Source organism: Megachile rotundata, chromosome 16 (assembly GCF_050947335.1).
Source record: "Megachile rotundata isolate GNS110a chromosome 16, iyMegRotu1, whole genome shotgun sequence".
Classification (NCBI taxonomy): domain Eukaryota; kingdom Metazoa; phylum Arthropoda; class Insecta; order Hymenoptera; family Megachilidae; genus Megachile; species Megachile rotundata.
The window spans coordinates 4773603-4798329 of record NC_134998.1 but is presented as its reverse complement, the minus strand read 5'-3'; the positions used below and the strand labels follow the sequence as shown (position 1 = coordinate 4798329).

The following is a 24727-nucleotide window of genomic DNA, read 5'->3' as shown; positions in this document are numbered from 1 at the left end:
GAGGAGTTACAGTTAAAATTAAACTTGAAATCTTGGTAAAAATATGAGATACATGTGAGAGAAGATATAAGGGGTTACTTTATAGTTTGAGTGTGTTTAATATCTTCAACTGAATATGTATTATTTAATATTAATGTACTTTGACTGATCCGCACAATATATTTTAAAAAATGTAATTAAAAACTAAAAATCTGAAATGGGTCAATCTGACGGGTTTCATAAATTCAATAACCACTTACACAATTTAAGTTAATATTATTAATATTATAAATAATGGATACATAAATTAGCTCATATAAAAATTCTTTATTTCCCTAAAGAATTTTAACGAAAGTCCAATAAATGTAATTGAAAAAAAGAAATCTGAAATCAGTAAATCCAGTGTCGAAACGCGTTTGGTTCCAAGGGAATACACACCCAGTTACCCAGTCCAGAGCGATGAAAACGCGATCATGGTGTTACGCAACGAGTGCAAGCAACGACTGCACCATTGATACGAGGCCCCCCGTTTTAAAGTGGAGGGTGCGAAACGGGGGGGATGAAAATCGTCACGACCCCAATTTCCGTCTCTGTCTCTCTGTTCGAGCCTTTTATTCTCGAACCAGGACAATAATTCCATTGTTTCTGGCAATTAAGCGACAGGAGACACGAGTCGGGCAAGGAGGGCCAGGGGGAGCAGCCCCGGAGGACTCGGTGCGAAGTGATCTCGTGTTCGGGACACCGGATCGAGTCTCTCGATCGAGACACGTGATTGGCCGCCATTGTGCCGACGGTGATCTCCATGATTCCGAACAAAAGGTCCGTCGTGTCGGTTGGCTGGCTGTCATGGTGCCCTATTGTCTTCCGGTTTGTTTGCGTTATCCGGGCGGACGATACATCGGATCTTCGGAAAAGACGAAGACTGTCGTTTCACCACGACCTACCCTTTGCACTTCATTTCTTTTACCTACTGATGTCAACCCATGTGTTGGCGCGCGATAAACGAACCTCTATTATTCTTATTCGCCGAAATATAACTGGAAGGTGCAGTTTCTGTTAGAGGCTTCTTTTAGAGGCTAGAGGCCTTCTTTAGATGTTAACTACTGAACGCAATTCACTCTCAAGAGAATTCTCTGGGAACTAGATTACAATACCTAGTTAGAGGTTAGAATACCTAGTTTCCATCATCCCTAGAGTCTTCATGGTTCCTAAGACTCCCAGATTCCATATCCATAGTTTCAGTCTCCAGTGCCTCTAAGTTCGCTAGGATCTCCACAGTCCACAGTCCCTGGATCCCTAGGTCACATCCCCACATTCTCTACAGTTCCTGAATTCCCTAGATTCTCACAGTCCTCTGAATCGCCATATTTCCTAGCTTCCAGAATCCCTACGTTCCCTTGGATCATCACAGTCTCTACTGTAGACGAGCCAGGAATTGGCGCGAAGGTCGAGCCAGAGTAAAAGAAGCCACTCGCTCCACCTAACCCACCGTGAACACTTCCAGTTACATTTCGGCAAGTAAGAATAATGACAATAACTGCTGAACGCAATTCGCACTATCTCACTCTCGAGACGTTTACTGACTATCTTTGGCCTAATTGATGTGCGGGAGCCAATATACCGAAAAAGACGTCCATTCTTCTTTCTGACCAATTGTAGCTTTTGTAAACACCTGGATGCAAACTTAATAATTTTCAAATTTTAAAATTCTGAAATTTCAAACAGCAATTGTAATGTTGGAATTATGGTTTTGAAGAGGCTACAATATTCTGATTCCAAAATATTTTAATTTTTGTACTATAAATTTGCAAAACTTAAAAAATATAATACCTGAAGGAATAAGTTTCATAATAAATTAAATAGAAAAAAATTGATATGAAATTTCCTAAATACATCAAATAACCCACTTTAAATAACATAATTACAATTACATAAATTATAAATTAAAATTAGAAATAATTTATTTTAAGCTCGTTTAAACACATTCCACAGTAACCTCAAAAATTCAAAAACGAATAAACAATTTAAACTTGTAATTCTTTTATTAATAATTATTTTCATTTTTAATATCATTTCTTCATCTTTTAAAGAAGAGCTCAAATTTGAAAATTTCAAATCAAATAAATTTTTAACACATCCCCTTCTTCATCTAATTAATTAAACGACAAAATCAATAATCATTAATAATATACAAATATCGATTAATTAATTAAAAAAACAGAAGTTGGAGCTTAAACGACAAGACTCCGTTATCTCCATTAAAATTCTGAGCTAATTAATCGAGTCCCGACCTAATGGCGTCGCGATACAATTATTCGAAAATTACGTCTGACAATCAGGTTAACATTTAATGTATCCATTAGCTTAACGAGCCAATCGTCGATCGCCGTAATGGCGAAGAAATTCAATCAGAAATCTTCGTTTCTTTGATCGTAGGTTCGTCGTGTCATGGGAATCGATGACATTATGATATTAACCTATCAGCGTTTATGACCACTTTTAATCGACGAATTGAACTTCAACGATTTTTAATAGATTTTCTACTTAATTGATTTGATTCACCTTTTATTCTTTTTTTTATAAAATGATGGAGCTCTTGAAACTTGGAAGTTTTAGGACTTGGATATGTAGTTGGGGATTTAGGGATTTAGGGATAAGGGTTTTTAGAGATTTTGGGGATTTGGGGATCTGGGGATTTAGGGATTAGGATTTTTAGAGATTTTGGGGATTTGGGGATCTGGGGATTTAGGGATTAGGATTTCTAGAGATTTTGCGGATTTGGGGATCTGGGGTTTTAGGGATTTCAGAATTTGAGGATTTAGGAATTTAGGAATTTAGGAATTTAGGAATTTAGGAATTTAGGAATTTAGGAATTTAAGAATTTAGGAATTTAGGAATTTAGGAATTTAGGAATTTAAGAATTTAGGAATTTAGGAATTTAGGAATTTAGGAATTTAGGAATTTAGGAATTTAGGAATTTGGAAATTTGAGAATTTGAGAATTTGAGAGTTTGAGAGTTTGAGAATTTGGGAATTTGGGAATTTGGGAATTTGAGAATTTGAAAATTTGGGTATTTGGAAATTTGGAAATATTTTCATCCCCAAATCTCCATGTACCAAAATCCCTATATCCCCAAATCCCTATATCCCCAAATCTCTATATCCTCAAATCCCTATATCCCCAAATCCCTATATCCCCAAATCCCTATATCCCCAAATCCCTATATCCCCAAATCCCTATATCCCCAAATCCCTATATCCCCAATTCCCTATATCCCCAAATCCCTATATCCCCAAATCCCTATATCCCCAAATCCCTATATCCCCAAATCCCTATATCCCCAAATCCCTATATCCCCAAATCCCTATATCCCCAAATCCCTATATCCTCAAATCCCTATATCCCCAAATCCCTATATCCCCAAATCCCTATATCCCCAAATCCCTATATCCCCAAATCCCTATATCCCCAAATCCCTATATCCCCAAATCCCTATATCCCCAAATCCCTATATCCCCAAATCCCTATATCCCCAAATCCCTATATCCCCAAATCCCTATATCCCCAAATCCCTATATCCCCAAATCCCTATATCCCCAAATTCCTATATCCCCAAATCCCTACATCCCCAAATTCCTACATCCCCAAATTTTCATATCACAAAATTTCTAAATCCCCAAATCCCTATATCCCCAAATACTCATCTCCCAAAATCCCCAAATCTCCAATTACACACACCTATCCCAAAAATCGCAAAATTCTCAAAAGTCTCCTAAAAGTACTAGTGGTCTCGCCTATCGATTGTGACATTTTCCCTAGGGCCACGTGTTTTGCCGCGACTGTACCGTTGGAAAAAAATTAGAAGTTACTGACCTAAATTACCAAGAGAGATTACCTCTCGGCGGGTTAATATTCAAGATCGCACTTTGGCTGTCGCGTCGGCGCACAAAAAAAGAGGAACGAGAGGCGGTCGAACGAAGGGGGTGAGAGGGTCGTACAAGGGGGTTCTTTCGCGTCTTCTGAAACGAGCCAACTCTCCTCGCTCCGCTTTGAACGATGCTCCAACTTCTTTTTCTTTCTTTCTTTTCTGTTCTGTTCTGTTCTTCTCTCCTCGTTCTTTGCTATCTTTCGAAATTAGCGGCAACCCGTTTTGCGGAGGAAACCTCGTTGCCCTGATTTCACGGTGTCCCTGCTGATGCTCGAGAAAATATCACCCTGTTCGAGTTGCCGCGGATTTAATATGTCTTGCCGATATTGAAACCATAAAACAAAGTCTTCTGCGCATGTTAATGACGGTGCTTTGCCTTCTGAGTCGATATTCGATGCGACAGAAGAAAGAAAATTGGAAGGCTATTAACCTTTATGTTGTTTATGACGAGTATACTCGTCAAGGAATGGTAGTGAATTCTTATTTAGAATCAGTGTGAAATGTAATAGAGAGAAGGGTCATTAATTTTCAAGATTAATATAGGTGTTAACCTTTGCTATGTTTGTGACGAGTATACTCGTCAAGGAATGGTAGTGAATTTCTATTTAGAATCAGTGTGAAATGTAATAGAGAGAAGGGTCATTAATTTTCAAGATTAATATAGGTATTAACCTTTACTATGTTTATGACGAGTATACTCGTCATGAAAAAATAGTGAGTTCTCATTTAGAGTCAGTGTGAAATGTAATAGAGGGAAAGGTTAGTAATCTTGAAGATTAATATGGTTATTAACCTTTACTATGTACATGACGAGTTTACTCGTCACGGGAAGGTAGTGAATTTCTATTTAGAACCAGTGTGAAAAGTAATAGAGAGAAGGGTCATTCATTTTCAAGATTAATATAGGTATTAACCTTTACTATGTTTATGACGAGTATACTCGTCATGAAAAAATAATTAGTTCTCATTTAGAACCAGTATGAAATGTAATAGAGGGAAGGGTTAGTAATCTTGAAGATTAATACGGTTATTAACCTTTACTGTGTTCATGACGAATATATTCGTCAGGCAAAGATAGTGAATTCTCATTTAGAATCAGTGTTGAATGTAGCAGAGAGAAAAATTTCAATACGGACTCTGTTATTGACTCTTTATATGGTCGTGACGAGTATATTCGTCATGATGAAACAGTACTTTTTTGTTTAATTACAGATATATTATTCGTAAGAGATGGCAAAACTATGCTATACTAATATACTCGTCACGAACAAATTACAATGTTCAGTTTTGGACGAGTATATTTGTCATGGAAAAAAGCAATTTTTTGGTCACTGAAGAATGCATTCATTAAGAGAAGATGGCGATTCCATACTAAAAAATTTGTGAAACTCGAAATTTCAACTTATCAAATCTTTATATTCTCAAAATTTTGTGTTTTTAAATGTCCAAATTTTCAAATTCTCAAAGTCTTAAATTTCTAAATACCCAAATTCTAAATTATTAAATTTCTAAAACTCTGAATTCCAAGTTTACAAATTTTTAAATCCCCAAATTCTAATATATTAAATTTTTGAATTCCCAAATCCAAAGACTGAAATTTACAAAATCCCAGAATATTAAGTTCCCAAACTTCTATATTCTAAAGTCTCAAGTACCGAAATTGAAAAATCCTCAAATTCCTAGTTTCCAAATTCGGAAATCTCTAAATCCCAAATATCTAAATTTGTAAATCTCCAAATTCTATTATTCCAAGTTTCTAAATCCCCAAGTTTTTAAATTGAAAAATCCCCAAAATCCAATCTTTCAAATTTCTAAATCCCTAAGCCTCAAATTCCAAAATTTCTAAATCCTCAAACTCCAAGTTTCCAAATTTCTAAATCCTCAAATCCCAAGTTTCTATATCTCTAAATACCCAGATTCCATTATTTTAAGTATCCAAATGCCCAAATTTCAAGTACCAAAACTGAAAAATCCCCAAATCTCAATTTTCCATATTCTCAAATCCCCAAATTCCAAGTTTTCAAACTCCTAAATTCCCAAATCTCAAGTCCCAAAATTGAAAAACTCTCAAATCCCAATTTTCCAAATTCCCAAATCCCCAAATCTCTAAATTCCAAAATCTCGAATCCTAAAACTGAAAAATCCCAATTTTCCAAATTCCTAAATCCCCAAATGCCAAGTTTTCGAAGTCCTAAATTCCCAAATCTCAAGTCCCAAAACTGAAAAACTCCCAAATCCCAATTTTCCAAATTCCCAAATCCCCAAATCTCTAAATTCCAAAATCTCGAATCCCAAAACTGAAAAATCCCAATTTTCCAAATTCCTAAATCCCCAAATCCCAAGTTTTCGAAGTCCTAAATTCCCAAATCTCAAGTCCCAAAACTGAAAAACTCCCAAATCCCAATTTTCCAAATTCCCAAATCCCCAAATCTGTAAATTCCTAAATCTTGAATCCCAAAACTGAAAAATCCCCAAATCCCAATTTTCAAAATTCCCAAATCCCCAAATCCTAATATTCCAAAGTTCTAAATCCCCAAATCTCGATTTTGCACCTTTCCAAATCTTACATCCAAAATTTTTCATCCTTCAACCAAAAAAATTTCCACTTTCTTAAACCTCCAAATCTCTAAATCCAAACTGAAAAAATCCGTCCTCCAAAGTTCTCAATCTTCTAAATCCCCAAATCCCTCCTTCCAAAACCCCAAATTCCCCAAATCCCTCTATTTTCCAGAGGGACTCCCAAATGCTCCCAAACACTCCCTTCCCCAAATCCCCAATATTCCCTCCATCAAAACCCAAAAACCTACTCATCTACCTTACCTAAATCTACCTTACTAGTCTACTACCCTAATCTACCTCACCCAATCTCAAATATCAAAACTAAAAATACATATTTTTTAACCCTCCATCACACAACATCAACTCCCCATTCAAAGTCCACAAAAATATTCCAAGCGTCCTCGGATCGATGTCCAGATTCTGTTTGCAGAATCGTCTAACGAGCCTAATCGTTCCTCCGCGTCGTTTTATTGACAAGCGTTGATTAACTCTCTCCTCCTCGTCTGTCCGTCGAGAGAAGAGCTTAAATTCTCGAGGACTATCATCGTGCTCGACGTCCCGACGAAATTACCGCGAAATTTTCCTGCGACACACCGTGCGGGTGCTTCTGCTCGTTAAGGCGCGCAATTAAGGCGAACGATGCCTCACCCTTTGCTAATTAGACCCTCTAAATACTAACGAACCCTATAAGTATTATTTATATCCGACGATTACTCTCTCCGAAATGCTTTTCTCCTTTGTTCATGTTTACAAAACGAGATACGCATTTTTGTTTGTATTATTTGAATTGTTGGAAGATATTTCTAGGAAGTTTCTTTTTTAATGGGGTTAAGGGTGTTTAGGGGGAAAATGTTTTAGTTGTGTGTAGTTGGAGAATGTAGAGTGCACCACTTGATGGTGTGGCAAGATCGGTGTGGCAGAACGTGACCGACTGTTGGTAATACAGGTAGAGGTAGAAAACTGCAGTATCGATAGAGATGGTATCTGATGCAGTAGAAGTAGTAGAGTTTGGTCAGACGATAGTAGAATATACATATGTATATTACGGTGTAATGTAGGTGTTTTTTTTGTTCTTGAGGAGGTTAAATATAGGAATTTGATAATTATAAGATTTGTAGATTTTTGTATTTTTCAATTTTTCAATTTTTTCAACAAAAGCAAATGTTCGACTTTCTTGAATTTTAGAGATGGTGGATTTTGAATATCAAGTTTTATAACTTCAAGATATGGAGTTGTAAATAATTAGGTATTTTGAATTGTTGGAATTATTCTTAAATTTTGTAGTATTTAGTTTTAATTATTTCACAAATTTGTAGATTCTTAAATTCTAGGAGATTTGATTCTTAAGATCTACAGGTTCTCAAAATTCTAGTTCTGTTGCTAGACCTTTGGATTTTGGGTTTCCAAATTCACTAGATTGCATATTTCATGAATTCCAAAATTGTCAAATCCCAAAATGCTATTTCAGTTCTGCAAATTTCTAAATTCTCAAAACCCTAGTTCTGTAGATCAACTTTTATACTTCCAAATTTGCAAATTTTGTTTCACAAACTTCCATACCTCAAAATTTCCAAATTTCTAAATTTCCAAATTACCAAATTACCAAGTCTCCATATTCCCAAATATCCAAATTTCAAAATTCCCAAATTTCTAAATTAAAAAATTCTAAATCTCCAAATCTCCACATATTCCAATCACCAAATCACCAAATCACCAAATCACCAAGTCACCAAATCACCAAATCACCAAATCACCAAATCTCCACATCTCCACATCTCCAAATCTCCAAATTTCCAAATTTCTAAATTTCCAAATCTCTAAATTTTCAAATATCTAAATTTTCAAATCTCCAAATTTTCAAATCGTCCAAATCTCCAAATCTCCAAATCTCCAAATCTCCAAATCTCTAAAGCTTCAAATCTCCAACTCTCCAAATCTCCAAATCTCCAAATCTCTAAAGCTTCAAATCTCCAAATCTCCAACTCTCCAAATCTCCAAATCTCCAAATCTCCAAATCTCCAAAGTCTCCAAATCTCCAAATCTCCAAATCTTCAAATCTCCAAATCTTCAGATCTCCATATCTCTGAATCTTGAAACCTTCGAACTCCTAAACCTCCAAATCCTCAAATCCCCAGATCCCCAAATTCCCAAATCTCCAAATCTCCAAATCTTCAAATCTCCAAATCTTCAGATCTCCAAATCTCTGAATCTTGAAACCTTCGAACCCCTAAATCTCCAAATCCTCAAATCCCCAGATCCCCAAATTCCCAATTCTCCAAATCCCCAAATCCCCAAATTCCCAAATCTCCAAATCTCCAAATTCTCGATCTTCAAATCCACAAACCCTAATTCCCCAAATCCCCCAAAACCCTAAATCCCTAAGTCCCCAAATCCCCAAATCTTCAAATCTCTTTCCTCACAAGCAAACTACTCATTGCTTTAACTAAATAAAAATTATAAATAATCTCTAAAACTTTCTTCACCACATTTCACCTCTGATTTCATTAAACCTGAACGTCGACTATCAACTAAAATTCACAAATATAAAAAAAATATATTTTCCCCCCAAAAAATTCGATTTTAATATAAAGACCTAAAATTTTATCTGAACACTCTTGAGACACAACAGTTTAAAAGAAAAATACCGGTGTTGCAGAAAGGTATTTATTTTCAGGATATAAAGTGGCTGAAATTGAAGCTAAATTGGCTGAGGTCGTTTCATGGCCCAGTGTGGTCGTTAAGGGTTAAGAACCCCTGACTTGAAGGATTATATCGTTCCGGCGACTATGCAGTGACAAACGACGAAGAAGATGGAGAGTCGTGGAAAAATATAGATACATCCGTCGACGAATCAACGCGATTTTCACGGTTGGTCTCGTTCCTCGAACACGTAGAGTAGAAGACGTTCCAACTGGCAAGCAGTTGAATTCGCTGTTGGCCGGGGACCAACAATGTCAATGGCATTTCCGCGCAGCCAGCGCTGCGTTCGCAGGGAATTTTCTCCGGTAGACAGAACCGACGCAATGGCCGGTAATTAACAGACAGACGTGTCGTTTCTTAAACAGGTAATTGCCACGCGTGCAAGGGATTATTGTCGACGAACGATTCCCGCTGACGCCGACGTTTTACGCTTGCGACGAACAGTACAACGTCCTTTGATATAAATACAATACATTTGTTGTTTGATGTAAATATACTTTCAACTTTTCAATTTATTGACAAATAAATGGAGTTAATTGGAGTTAATGATAAATTTTGATTAATTTAAAAATTGAAAGATTAAAATAATGGATAAATTTGTGAATTAAAAAACAAATGAATTTAACAATTGACAGATTTATTATAATATTTCAGATATTTGAAATTGTAACAAATTGAAGAATTGACAAATTGACATGTTGAAAACATCAAAAGTTGTTGAATTGACAAATTGACATGTTGAAAACATGAAAAGATGTTGACTTGACAAATTAACATGTTGAAAACATGAAAAGTTGTTGAATTGACAAATTGACATGTTGAAAACATCAAAAGTTGTTGAATTGACAAATTGACGTATTGAAAACATGAAAACTTGTTGACTTAACAAATTGACATGTTGAAAACATGAAAAGATGTTGACTTGACAAATTAACATGTTGAAAACATGAAAAGTTGTTGAATTGACAAATTGACATGTTGAAAACATCAAAAGTTGTTGAATTGACAAATTGACATATTGAAAACATGAAAACTTGTTGAATTGACAAATTAACATGTTGAAAACATGAGAACTTGTTGAATTGACAAATTGACATGTTGGAAACATAAAAACTTGTTGAATTGACAAATTGACATGTTGGGAACATGAAAACTTTTTGAATTGACAAATTGACATGTTGGAAACATGAAAGCTTGTTCAATTGACAAATTGACATATTGAAAATATGAAAACTAGTGGAGTTGACAAATTTACATATTGAAAACATGAAAACTTGTTGAATTGACAAATTGACATGTTGAAAACATAAAAACTGGAAAAATTGAAGGGTTGAATTAATATTCATGAATGGACAAATTGAATAACCATAAAATTGATGAATTAAGGAAGTGACACATTAACGAATTCAAGAATTGACAAATTAACGAAGGGTCTGATAAATTGACAAAATGAAAAACTGACGAATTGAAATATTGAAAAGCTGAAAAATTAAAAAACTGATGAATTGACAAATTTGCGAATTGACGATTTAGCTAATTGCAGTGTTGTATATGTAAATTGAGAAATTAAGAAATCGCAAAATTGGAGAATTGAAGAATTGAAAAATTGAACAATTGAACAATTGAAAAATTGAATAATTGAAAAATTGAAAATTTGAAAATTTGAAAAACTGAAAAACTGAAAAACTGAAAATCTGAAGAACTGAAAAACTGGAAAACTGAAAATATGGAAAACTGATAAACTGAAAAATTGAAAAACTGAAAAACTGAAAAACTGAAAAACTGAAAAACTGAAAAACTGAAAAGTTAAAAAATTGAATAATATGGAAATTTTAATCTTAGAAAATTTGAAAACTAAAAAACTTAATAATCATAAATTCTAATTTCTTAAAATTTCAGTACTTGTAAATTTATGTATTTTATAAATTAGTAACTCTACATTCATAAATTAAAATGAGTCAAACCCTGCATGAGTTTAATTTTTCTCCCTTGTTCCATACCATTTCTCCTTTCTCCATTTATTAATTTTTACGAGTAATCAGAACTGAGTGCCCATAGCCACCCATAGCGTGTATCAAGTTTCCATTTACCAAAGGGTGAATCACCCTTGGTAACAGAAGGATCAAGGGGTGAAACAACCCATCAAAGACTGGAAATTATTGATTTATAAATGATAAGTTTCATTTTGATAAATGTTAATATCAGCGTTCATTACATATTATCTACTCGCTTTTTTTTAGCAATTCTTTTTTGAGCGAATATCTAATTCACTAATACATCATTTTTGTATTATGTAATTGTTCTACCACTTTCATTTTCTCATATTAATTACTAAACCTACAAACGCACGATACACAAATGAAATTAGTTTAAAATTACAAATTTTAAATTACTCCTTGATAATTCAAAACGAAGCTTCAAATCCTATCTTTGCAAAGGAAAATCTTTTTCAGAATGACGTCCACCATCCCCTTCCGGGAGTAACACCAGTTACGAGACATCCTGTATAAATATATTATTCCTTTCATATTTATTAAGGTAGTCCTTGATATTAATACAAATATATTATTCCTTTCATATTTATTAAGGTGGTCCTTCATATCAATACAAATATATTATTCTTTTCACATTTATTGTTTATTCACGTTTATTAATATGATCCATAATAGTCGTACATATATGCATATTCCTTTATATATATTTGAAGATATATTTCTTCATAATTATTAATAACACGTCACTCAATAAGTCCCCGGTCTGACACATATATGGCGATACTGGTGAGAGACCCACGTTATTTTCGAATAATACTAACCTTCAAACAGTACGTATCAAAATTTCAGGGTATTCTGACCAATAGTTTAGAAGTTACAGTCATTTTAGTACCCCCAGTTTCGTAATTTTAAAGACAATGGATAGAAAGGAATTTCGTGTGTTGATTAAACACTGTTTTTTAATCGGAAAAAATACTGTTGAAGCCAAAAAGTGACTTCATAAGCATTATAGGGACTCTGCACCAGGGAAATCAACTATCATTGACTGGTATGCTCAATTTAAACGCGGTCATACAAGCGCCGATGATGCTGAACGCTCTGGCTGCCCAAAATCAACAGTCGTTCCGGAAAACATAAAAAATGTCCACAAAATAGTTTTAAAGGGCCGTAAACTTAAGTTGTGTGAGATAGCTGATGCCTTGAAGATATCAGAAAGTAATGTCTTCACAATTTTGCATGAAAACTTGGGCATATGCAAATTGCTTTCAAAGTGGGTGCCGCGTTTGCTGTTTCACGAAGGCAATGCGCCGTGTCACAAGTCGATGAACACGATGGTTCAATTGAATGAATTACGTTTTGAATTGTTTCCCCACACACCGTACTCCCCAGATTTGGACCCCAGCGACTACTGGCGCTTTGCATATATGAAAAAAATGCTCCAGGGAAAGAAATTTGGCTCAAATGAAGAAGTGATTGCGGAAACTGAAGCTTATTTTGGGGGCAAAGACAAATCGTTTAATATAAAGGGAATTGAAAAGTTAGAGGTGCGTTGGAATCAATGTATCACACTGGAAGGAATGTATATTGATGATTAAAGTGAAATTTCCAAAAAAAATTTGTTTTTCTTAGTTAGACCGGAGACTTATTGAGTGACGTGTTATAGTCCTTCATATTCATACAAGTATATATCTTCACATTTATTAGTATAGTCCTTTATATGTATTCATACAGGTATATATCTTCATATTTATTAATATAGTCCTTTATATTCGTACATGTATATATCTTCACATTTATTAATATAGTCCTTTATATTCGTACAAGTATATATCTTCATATAGCCCTTGATATTCATACAAGTATATTCATTATAGTGCACCTTACATTAAAATATAAATTTTCCAAATAACACTATTACATTTATACATTACACCATAACATATAACATAAACTTTGACAGTGTGGACTGTGACACTATTGTGATATTCAAGGTTTAATGTGTGATAATGATACTGTGATATTCAAGGGTTAATTAATTTTCCAAATAACACCACTATATTATACATTACACTATTACATATAACATAATCTTTGACGGGGTGAAACGTGACACTATAATGATATTCAAGGGTTAATAATGAACATTTAAGAACTCACCTCCAGGTGAGATTTCGATGTGGCCAATGTTGTCCATGGATCGTGTACCGTTTGCGTCGCTTGCTTTTGTACCTGGGATCCGGTTTGTCCGGAAGTCCGCATCGCGGAAGTTTCATTAACTTTTTCGTTGCTTCGTCGATTTCACCGGTCACGGGGATGCCACCAAATCTCTAACAAAAAACAAAAATCAAATTTAAAAAAATACTGTAAGAAATCATTAACATTTATCAGCTTTAATTTATTTATAAATTCTTGCATATTTTATTTTCAAATTTTAACTTCAATTTATTTATTAATTCTTACTTAGTTTATTTACAAATTTTTATACATGAATTTATTTATAAATTCTTGCATATTTTATTTTCAAATTTTAACTTCGATTTATTTATAAATTCTTACTTAGTTTATTTACAAATTTTTATACATGAATTTATTTATAAATTCTTGCATATTTTATTTACAAATTTTAACTTCGATTTATTTATAAATTCTTGCATAGTTTATTTACAAATTTTTACTTCAATTTATTTATAAATTCTTATATAGTTTATTTACAAATTTTTATACATGAATTTATTTATAAATTCTTGCATATTTTATTTACAAATTTTAACTTCAATTTATTTATTAACTCTTACGTACTCTAGTTACAAATTTGTATACATGAATTTATTTGTAAATTCGTGCATATTTTATTTACAAATTTTAGTACGACTTCAATTTATTTATAAATTTTAATACGTCTTCAATAATATGTATAACTTCACGTGCATTTTATTTACAAATTTTAGTACGACGATTTATTCACAAATTCATAGAACTTTTCATTAATGTACCAAAAATTGCAGATTTTACTTTTAAACAGAATGAAATATTTTCACGTTGACAAATTATTTTAAACATCCCATACAAAAAGATATCAGAGTGTCGCATTAAACAAATCAATAGTTCCTGAAATATTTCAATATTTCAATATTTCCTGAAATATTTCATTTACCAGTGAGATATTTTAAACTAAAATGTTGAAACAATCTGAAAATTTATTTTTATCGATGTTTATTTTACAGGAGGGGTGAAAATTTATTTCCATTTTAATTTCAGAGAAAAACTTTTTAAATTTCTTTTCTACAAGGACTGACAATTCACTTTATTTTCAATTTTGTGCAAAGAATTTCTAAATTTATTTTAAATGAAGATTGAAAAAAGACTTCAGTCTCAATCTTGAAAGAAGACTTTCTAAATTTATTTTAAATGAAGATTGAAAATTTACTTCAATCTCAATTGTAGACAAAAGTTTCCTAAATTTATTTTAAACAAAAATTGAAAATTTATTTCAATCTCAATTTTAGACAAAAATTTTCTAAATTTATTTTAAACAAGGACTGACAACTTATTTTAGTCTCAATCTTAAACAAAGACTCACTAAATTTATTTTAAATAAAAATTGAAAATTTATTTCAATCTCAATCTTAAACAAAAATTTTCTAAAATGTTAAACAAAGATTAAAAATGTTCTTCAATCTCAATTTTTGACAAAAATTTTCTAAATTTATTAAAACAAAAATTTTAAATTTACTTCAATCTCAATCTCGAATAAAAACTTACTAAATTTATTTTCAGTAAAAATTGTCTATTTACTTCAATTTAAATAGCAAGCGCAAATTTGAACAATTTACAAAAATATTTAAAAAATTCATTTCAATTTCACTTCAAACGAAAATATAACATTTCACAAATTAAAAATCTGTTTAACATCACACAATGCATCACGCTCTAATTATTCATTCTACATCGTGTTTTCACTTTGTTACCAAGCAACCTTTGAGTTACAACCCCTAAGTAATACACCGAGACATGCCATCAAATAAACGCGAACAAAGTCTACACATTCCACGACTTGAAATTAGAAAAATTTCCTCGAAGATTTGATTTTCCAATTCCGAAGAAAATGGAAGAATTTCTCGGCACATATTGCCGTTATTGTTCCTCCAGGGAACGTTGTAAGGAATCGTACGACGTTGACGCGAAGTCATAGAACTCGCAGAAAAAGTTTTCATCCCGTAGTCAAACGGAATGCCATATAACCGGGAGTCGTTTTTCCGACTTCTTCTAGAAAGAAACGAGACACTCGAACTTTCAAAAGAGAGTTGTGTGAGGCGAGCTACTCGTTATTTTTATTCGTGGTGAGTAGACGAGCAACTTCTCAATTCCCTGTATACATAATTTCCCCTCTTTCCGTTCTTTTCACCGCTTTCTTACTTGAAACTTCTTCAAATCGGATAAACAGTTTCGAAAGTCGCCTCAACTGTGCGATTCTGTTAGAATCGTTTCGTTATCTCGAAACGAAGATAACGAAACTTCTCGAGGTGATGCGTTCTTTTGCATCAACTGAGAGGAAGTGGCACAATTATGTGATCTTTTTATTTTGGAACAGAAGGTTGTTAAATATTTTTGAGATCTAAATTTCAAATTCCACGAATTCCACAAATTCTAAATTCCATAAATGCCAAATTCCACAAATTCCACAAATTCCAAATTCCACAAATGCCAAATTCCTCAAATTCCAAATTCCACAAATTTCCAACTCCCTAAATTCCCAACACCCCAAATACCAAATTCCCCGAATTCCCAACACCCCAAATACCAAATTCTCCAAATTCCTAACTCCCCGAATTCCCAACACCCCAAATACCAAATTACCCAAATTCGCAAACCTCCAAATTCCCAACTCCCCAAATACTAAATTCCCCAAATTCCCAACACCCCAAATACCAAATTCCCCAAATTCCTAACTTCCCGAATTCCCAACACCCCAAATACCAAATTCCCCAAATTCCCAACACCCCAAATACCAAATTCTCCAAATTCCCAACCCCCCAAATTCCTAACTCCCCGAATTCCCAACACCCCAAATACCAAATTCCCCAAATTCCCAACTCCCCAGATTCCTAACTCCCCGAATTCCCAACACCCCAAATACCAAATTCCCCAAATTCGCAACCCTCCAAATTCCCAACCCCCCAAATTCCCAACTCTCAAAATTCCCATCTTTCCAAACTTTCAACTCCCCAAATTCCCAACTTCCCAATTTCCCAAATTCCCACCTCCCCAAATCCCTAACCACCCTACTCCATAAATCCCCAAATCCCAAATTCCAAAATCCAAAATTAATGCAAACCATCAATATTTCAGTACCGTGAATAAATATGGAAAATTTTGAAATGTCAACAATATATTTATCCGCGATTTACAACATGGAATAAATATGAATATACAAAGCACTGGAATATTTCGCGGAAAGTTTGAAATATTATCGGACATTCTCGACGATAAATATCATGTGGGAACAAGCAGACTACCTGAAAAGAAGTACTTTAGTATATTCAGAACGTTATGTGCAACGTAAATTCTCTCATATTGTGAACATTTAGTTTACTCGATTTACTTAATTAAATTTACACTTTTCAATCTTCTCTGTGAAACATTTGATGTTTAGTTTAATATTTGCGTTTTCTAGTTCAACGAAAACGAGTCGTTGCAAATAAAAATTATTGATTACTGTGCTCTTTACCTGTGTACGCTAAGAAATATCAATTTATTTTTAATCGTTCGCGTTTCATAATATCTCCTCTCGATTTACCCATCTCGTTCATATTCAAACGAGAAATTGAAAGCATATTTTAATGGCCTGCGAAAGGATCTACGAGCTTGCATAAATAGTCGGAAATCTTTATTTAGATGACTCCTTATAACGTGGATGATATCCTTTTAGCGACGCACTGCTGTATGCTAATTAAATCATCCTTTACAAAGTTAAAACGCGGAGATGGTCCTTTCGGTAATGCGTCGTCACTCGTTAATTAAATCCTCCGCTTTTATGCGCTTGTTCGAAACTTTATGATCATCGATTTTTAAAGTAACTTGTCCGAAAGAGCAATCTTCGAAAACGTTAAATCAGTTTTATAGCAATTTCTGCTGTTCTAAAATAATATACTGGGTGATTCAGTGATTGTGGTATGGGCGGATATAGGTTGATTCCTTTTATGAGAAAATAAATTGATTCAGTGATGTTCAAAGCAATGGTAGTCGTTACTTTACGATGAAGTTTGTTACGTAATTTATGATAAAATAATCGGACATTTTTTCGAAGAATATTTTTACAAATTACATAATGTAGAAAAGAGTTTAACTCACCTGTAAAGTTCTAATGGCATCCCTCAGCTGATCGTCTGTTCTAAGATTTCCGGTTTCAATATCCGTTTGTGGTAGGTAACCAAATTTCATGAGATAGTTTTGCTGAAACACACAACAACGAAACATTGAGAACGTTAACATAATCTCCAAATATATGTATAAACATGATGAGCAAATATAAAAATATTAAACAAGCATATAAAAATGGTAATCCTTATAAAAAGAATAAAGAAACATACTCTTAGATTGTTATAATATAATAAAAATTATTTTTATATTCTTTTTACTATATATAATAACTATGTACAATACAATAAAATGTTACACAATTATAAAATAATTATTCAACTATTATTGAACAATAATACGATAACCCCTACATAATACTCATAAATAAAATGAACTTGTACTGTATTACAAATACGCATGCTTCAGACATCAGACAGTCAAAATCTACGAAATTTATCAAAAGAATATAGTAACATAAAAAATCGGTGTCGTGAACGAACCAGGGCAAAGTAAAAGAAAGAAAGAAAGGAAAAATTCGTCGATCTACTTCTGAAATGAAATATGATTGAAATGTCTAGCCGAGTCGATTGTTTCTTACAGTCGTTCATTTTTGACAAGAAATATACGAAACGGGAAAATGGCTGCGCGGACTTCTGGGAAATTGTCTTACACGTGTCAAGACTTCACATATTTTTCCCAATTTTATGAGGGTCGATGAAACGGTTTCTTTCTTTATTTTCAGGAGGAAGTACTTTTTATTCTCCCTTGCCATTTTTGACAAAATTTGATATATTTTCCGTTGTTAGAAATTTGGAAATTTGGAAATTTTAGAAGTTTGAGATTTGGGGAAGTTGAGAATTGGGGAATTTGAGGATTTTAGAATTTTAGAATTTTACAAGTTTATAATTTTACAATTTTACAATCTTAGAATTTTGGAATTTGAATTACAAGATTTGTAAATATAAGTATTTTTTATGACATAGAAATGCAATCTTGGCCATTTTGTATAACCTAATATAAAACACATTAAAAAATTTCCAAACAAGCAGTCTATCAAACCCAAAGAAGACACTAATGAATCGAAATTAAAGTTCTCGAGCTACTCTTAAAAAGGAGGAAACATTTCCACTACCCTAAAGAGTTTCTTACAAGAATCGCCGACGGTCAAGCGAGAAAAAGTTGAATCGCGTCGACGCGCAAAAATTGGGATTACCAAAGTGACGAGGAGTCGCCCGCATCAAAGGTCTCGGATCTTCCAAAGAAAGAAGTCTTCTGTTCGTCGTTTGAAAAGAAGCTGCGTTGAATCACGGTTATGACCGCTTAGATTCACTGGCGACAAAGCTCTAGCACTCGGCTGAACGATCAAAGCTGATTCCAAAGGAAGGGAAAACCTCGGGCCAGAGAAGCTCATAGAGACAGAAACGGTTTCCCCGGTGACATTAAGCCGACTCTTTCTCTTTTATCTTCTTTCCTTCTCCCCCGTCGTAATCATTACCTTCTCCGCGTGAAAATCAGAGATTCGGCAGAAAAGCTACACGCGTTGTTACCGAATCTGCGAGCAGATCAAAAAGGATCTTTCGCTCTGTTTTCTCAGTGAAAAATTTCACTTCAAATTAAAACGCACCGTTCTTGTACTTCGCATTAAAACTGTCGCTTCGCCATTTTGTTTCTCCTCCGTAATTAGAGACTACATATTATAAGCATCGTTACTTAATACTAACTATAACGTGCACGCAATTTCGAAAGTACAGGCATTTTAAGTTGCATCTCGGAGTATTTTTTGACTTTGAATATAAAACACAAGCTCAGTTATAATTGTGCGAAGTGAAGTTATTAAACATTATTTTAGTGTATTTATTGTATAAACTTTACCTGCGCATGTATACTATTTTCCGTGATGTACTGCGCATGTATATTATCCATCACTGCGCATGCGTATTATTGTCCACATCTTACTACGCATGTCTGTTATTTCCATTGTACTGCGCATACGTTTAATGCTCACCGCCATTAATTTTTATGCGTTTATAATAATTGAACAATAATGACTGCAATGTAGTGTACTATGAAAGTTCTATCAAGTTCAGGATGTGCTTTTTATTGATATTAATATTACTACTGTAACGGTTCGTGCTTACGCGCGAATCAAGTGTGTAAATGATCATAAATAGGGCGTTGGATATCAAACTTATGCGCTGTCGTTAACTGTACACGATAATTATGCGCAATATAATTGTACTTTATTTGTACTGTGTTTATTGTATAAATTCTACTGCGTGTATTTATCATTTTGCATTAACGATTGCGCATGTGTACGTTTATGGCACATGTGAAGGTTATTAATAAATTTTGTAAGATTGAAGGTTGATAATAAACTTTATACGTTTGAAGGTTAATAATAAATATTGAAGGTTATTAATATATTTTACACTTTTAAAGATTATTAATATACTTTAAATTTTTAAAGGTTATCCCTAAATTTTATTACCTAATAATTGAACAATATTAATGACTATCATATATTTATGAAGGTTTTGTAAAATTTAGGAGCAAATTTATTTTGCAACTTTCAATATATAATTAGTTAATTTAATTATTTTAATGCCTAATTAGTTTAAGTATAAGAGAGGTTAAAAATATTTTCAAGTACGTCGCTGAAGTCGGTGAATTACGAGAAGAACGTTGAAGAAGTCCCGTCGTATCGGTGGAAGCAATTATCTAAGAGCAAGAAAGTAACAGAAGTAAAACGGAAGAAAGAAGAAACGCCAACGACACTCGAGAACAATCGCCTCGTTCGTCTTCGTCCGTTTTCTGTCACAGGACCGTTCACTCTGGAGGATTCTTGCACGTTTATAGCCAGCTTCTATCGTGACGGCGAATAAAGACCATTCGAAGGGAGAGAAAGTCGTTGAGGAAACAAAGAAAATAAAAACGGAAGGGAAAACACGGCGCTACTCTTATACGCTTTTCTCTTACAAATTTGTTTAATTCGTTAAGTTGAAAATTTACAAATTTATACATTTTCAAATTTGCAAATTTATAGATTTACAAGTTGAAAAGTTGACGAATTGACAAGTTGACAGGTTGACAAGTTGACAGGTTGACAAGTTGACAGGTTGACAAGTTGACAGGTTGACAAGTTGACAGGTTGACAAGTTGACAGGTTGACAAGTTGACAGGTTGACAAGTTGACAGGTTGACAAGTTGACAGGTTGACAAGTTGACAGGTTGACAAGTTGACAGGTTGACAAGTTGACAGGTTGACAAGTTGACAGGTTGACAAGTTGACAGGTTGACAAGTTGACAGGTTGACAGGTTGACAAGTTGACAGGTTGACAAGTTGACAGGTTGACAAGTTGACAGGTTGACAAGTTGACAGGTTGACAAGTTGACAGGTTGACAAGTTGACAAGTTGACAGGTTGACAAGTTGACGAATTGACAAGTTGACGAATTGACAAGTTGACGAATTGACAAGTTGACGAATTGACAAGTTGACGAATTGACAAGTTGACGAATTGACAAGTTGACGAATTGACAAGTTGACGAATTGACAAGTTGACGAATTGACAAGTTGACGAATTGACAAGTTGACGAATTGACAAGTTGACAAGTTGACGAATTGACAAATTGACAAATTGACAAGTCGACAATTTGACAAGTTGACAAATTAACAAATTGACAAGTTGACAAGTTGGCAAGGTGACAAGTAGACAAATTCACAAATTCATAAATTCCAAAATCCCTAAATTCCCTAAATTCTCCAAATCTCAAATTTCCTAAATTCCAAAATCCCTAAACTCCCCAAATTCTCCAAATTTCGAATATAAAAACTTTCAACCTCAAAAACACCCAACCACAAAAATTGCCAAATCACAAATTCCAAAAATCCCCAAAACAAACCCTAAAAATAAAAAATTGTCAAATTCACAAATTACAAAACTCCTCAAAACAAACTCTAAAAATAAAAAATTGTCAAAATCACAAATTCCCATTATAACCTTCCTATATCAGAAACTGTTACCAATTCTCTCCCTATATTGCCAAGTGTCAGATACCCATTGGTAGCAATGTAACGAGGGTCAACTGTCGAAGGTTGCAGAGTAGAACAAGTACCTAGAAGAGACGTTTAACTCGAAAGACGATTGAACACGTTCACCGTTGTCGTATCGTATCGGTAAGTTGCAGTTTCACGAATTAAAGTCTTCTAACGAGGGTCACTCTGATCGACTGGACACTTGACCTCGTTGACCCGATTTCCGGTCCGTCCTTGCCGACTCTTTCGTTTGCTTCGCTTTGTCAGCAGACAAAGACAAGAAAAGAAAAGATGTAACTTTCTTTCGACAGTTTTGTCGTTCTTTCGAAGTCCTTGAGAGTAAACCCCTCTCTTCTTTTCATTACCCTCGAAACAATCGAAGCGAAACTCGATCAATCTTGATTAATAAATAATACTGCTTCTATAGAGAAGGAAGGGGGAAGTGGTTGAAGGACCGATATATTGAATAGTTAATTTTTTGGCACGAAAAGAATGACTTTAAGTGATATAATAGTGTTACAAAATGGCGTCTATGGCACTTTTAAAAAATTACAACTTTTACACTTTTAAAATTACATTTTTGAAAATTTCGTCAAATACCAAATTTCTCAAATTCCAATTTCCCCAAATTCCCTGCTCCTCAAATTCCAAATTCCCCGAATTCCAAATTCCCCAAATTCCAATTTCCTCAAATTCCCAATTCCCCAAGTACCAAATTCCCCATATTCCAAATTCCCCAAATTCCAAATTCCTCAAATTCCAATTTCCCCAAATTCCAAATTCCCCAAATACTAAATTCCCCAAATTCCAAATTCCTCAAATTCCAATTTCCCCAAATTCCCTGCTCCTCAAATTCCAAATTCCCCGAATTCCAAATTCCCCAAATTCCAATTTCCTCAAATTCCAAATTCTCTAAATACCAAATTCCCCAAATTCCAATATCTCCAAATTTCAAATTCCTCAAATTCCATTTTCCCCAAATTCCAAATTCCCCAAATTCCCTGCTCCTCAAATTCCAAATTTCCCAAGTACCAAATTCCCCAAATTCCGACTTCCCCAAATTCCCTACTCCCCAAATTCCAAATTCCCCAAGTACTAAATTCCCCAAATTCCAAATTCCCTAAATTCCAAATTCCTTAACTTCCAAATTCCCCAAATTCCAAATTCCTTAACTTCCAAATTCCTCAAATTAAAAATCCCCTAAACCCCAAAGTCCCAAAATTGCAAATTTATAAATTCCCCAAATTCAAAAATCCATCTGGTCAAAATCCCCAGAATACAAGTCTCCCTAACTCTATAATTCTACATTTCCTATCCCCAAAATCCCCCAAGTATCTCAATGCATCCCTCACGATATATGGCCAAAGAAATTCCTCTCCATATACCGCCATCTTTCTTACAAAAGCCTGCAACATCTGCATACCTGAATCTATAACCAATAACGAATCTTTCAAGCTGTGAGACCAGTTTCACGTTGCAGGGTCGTGTGTACGATTAAACGGCAAGGTAATTAGACCGAACTAAACTCGACTTAATTGAAGAGCAGGCGACAGCTAACTGGAAGACTTAGCAGTGGTCCATTGTACTCGATCCAATCATATACAGGGTGTTTCAGAAACAATAATACACTCTGAAAATTACAGGTCCTATTATCAACATGTGGAGGTACAGTTCGAATGTTACTCATAAAAGGCCCACAAAATGTATCAAAGAAAAATGACTAATCGTTTACCGAATGCTAAACAATATTAAACGCAAGAATAATTTACAGCGATTCGAGGTAATAGTTCAAAAATCCCGCCATGAACTTCGATGCACTTTTTAACTCTGTTCGTGATAGTGCATGTAGCTCATCCAGGGTCATCTTCGCGTTCTTTTACGAGGGCAGCACTGTTCACAATGCGAGCGACCGATTCTCGTGTTGATTTTACTATGTAAACTTCGCTTTTCATCCACGAACAAAAATCTGAAGGGTTCAGAACCTCGGTGGTCGACGAATGTTGGTTATATGGCCGTAGCACGTGCGTTGATAATCGGACACGTGTTTATATACAAATTTTTACATGATCCATACTGAAATGCATAAATGTGAAACCTGAAGTGAAGCACCCTGTACACATTAGACTACGAGTACGTGTTATACCTCTTTGACCAGCTTAGCCTTTCACCTCTGGCCATTTGCTTTAACCTACTAACCGTCCTTCCAGTCTCCGTTAGCGGATGTAAGCTCAGAGACAAACTTGGTCGAACCCGGCTTGGGTATGTGCGCCCGGGTTAAATGGTAATTAACTGCCGAAACTGGACCCATTTAGGAGAACACCTATGGCCAAGGAAGGATCGATTAGACGAGCAAGGTGCGATAAGTCTGTAGTTTACACAGCAAACAAACTCCTCGCGGAACAATGGTAGTACTCGTGTCGTTAAACTTTCCTTTAATGAACGATAATGCACATTTTACTCGCATCGTTTAACCCGGATGACACGAGCATCACTGGAAGAGAAAAGTTAAATATTTCGCCCTTCTACCGGTGTTTCGGCTTCTTAGAAAATGCAGGCTTGTTGGCTGCTGGTGTCAAGTGGGGCAGTGGTCTCCGTTCAGCTCAAAGATCTTCAAATTTTATGTATTTTTATTGTTTTATAAGTAACAATGTTTAGATATCAAACTTTGTGGTGTTGTGATGATTACTTGAACTAAATGTGACAGTATACAGCGTGACAATATGAAGTCAAAATACTATGAAACCCCAAACAAAAGCTCCATTCACTAATACTATGAAACTCTATTTTGACCATTCACTCATACCTACATCTGTACAGGCCAAACCGTGCGAGATACGACTTTTTGTCAGAGAATCAAACTTTCTTAAAATGCGTCAAAACCCGTAGAAAAATTGTCAAAAGTGCCGAGAGGTGACTAACATAGGATCTAGAGGAGTAGGCAGACCCAACGAGTCAAAATACTATGAAATCCCTGCCCTACCACTTACAAGCTAAACCGTGGCAGATACGACTTTTTGTCAAAGAATCAAACTTTCTTAAAATGCGTCAAAACCCGTAGAAAAATTGTCAAAAGTGCCGAGAGGTGACTAACATAGGATCTAGAGGAGTGGGCAGGCCCAACGAGTCAAAATACTATGAAATCCCTGCCCTACCACTCACAGTCTAAACCGTGG

The 24727-nt window shown here is 34.5% G+C and overlaps 1 protein-coding gene across 1 annotated transcript in view; it reads right to left on the bottom strand.

The window, feature by feature from the left end:
* The window catches only part of Mmp2 (Matrix metalloproteinase 2), a 196168-nt gene that overhangs the window by 124532 nt on the left and 46909 nt on the right, over window positions 1-24727 (bottom strand). Inside the window, exons 4-5 of the mRNA XM_012292194.2 lie at window positions 17512-17613; window positions 13318-13487 (exon numbers count right to left, since the gene is read on the bottom strand). Of these exons, the coding sequence (XP_012147584.2) occupies window positions 13318-13487; window positions 17512-17613 (272 nt within the window). The remainder of the gene's footprint in view (window positions 1-13317; window positions 13488-17511; window positions 17614-24727) is intronic.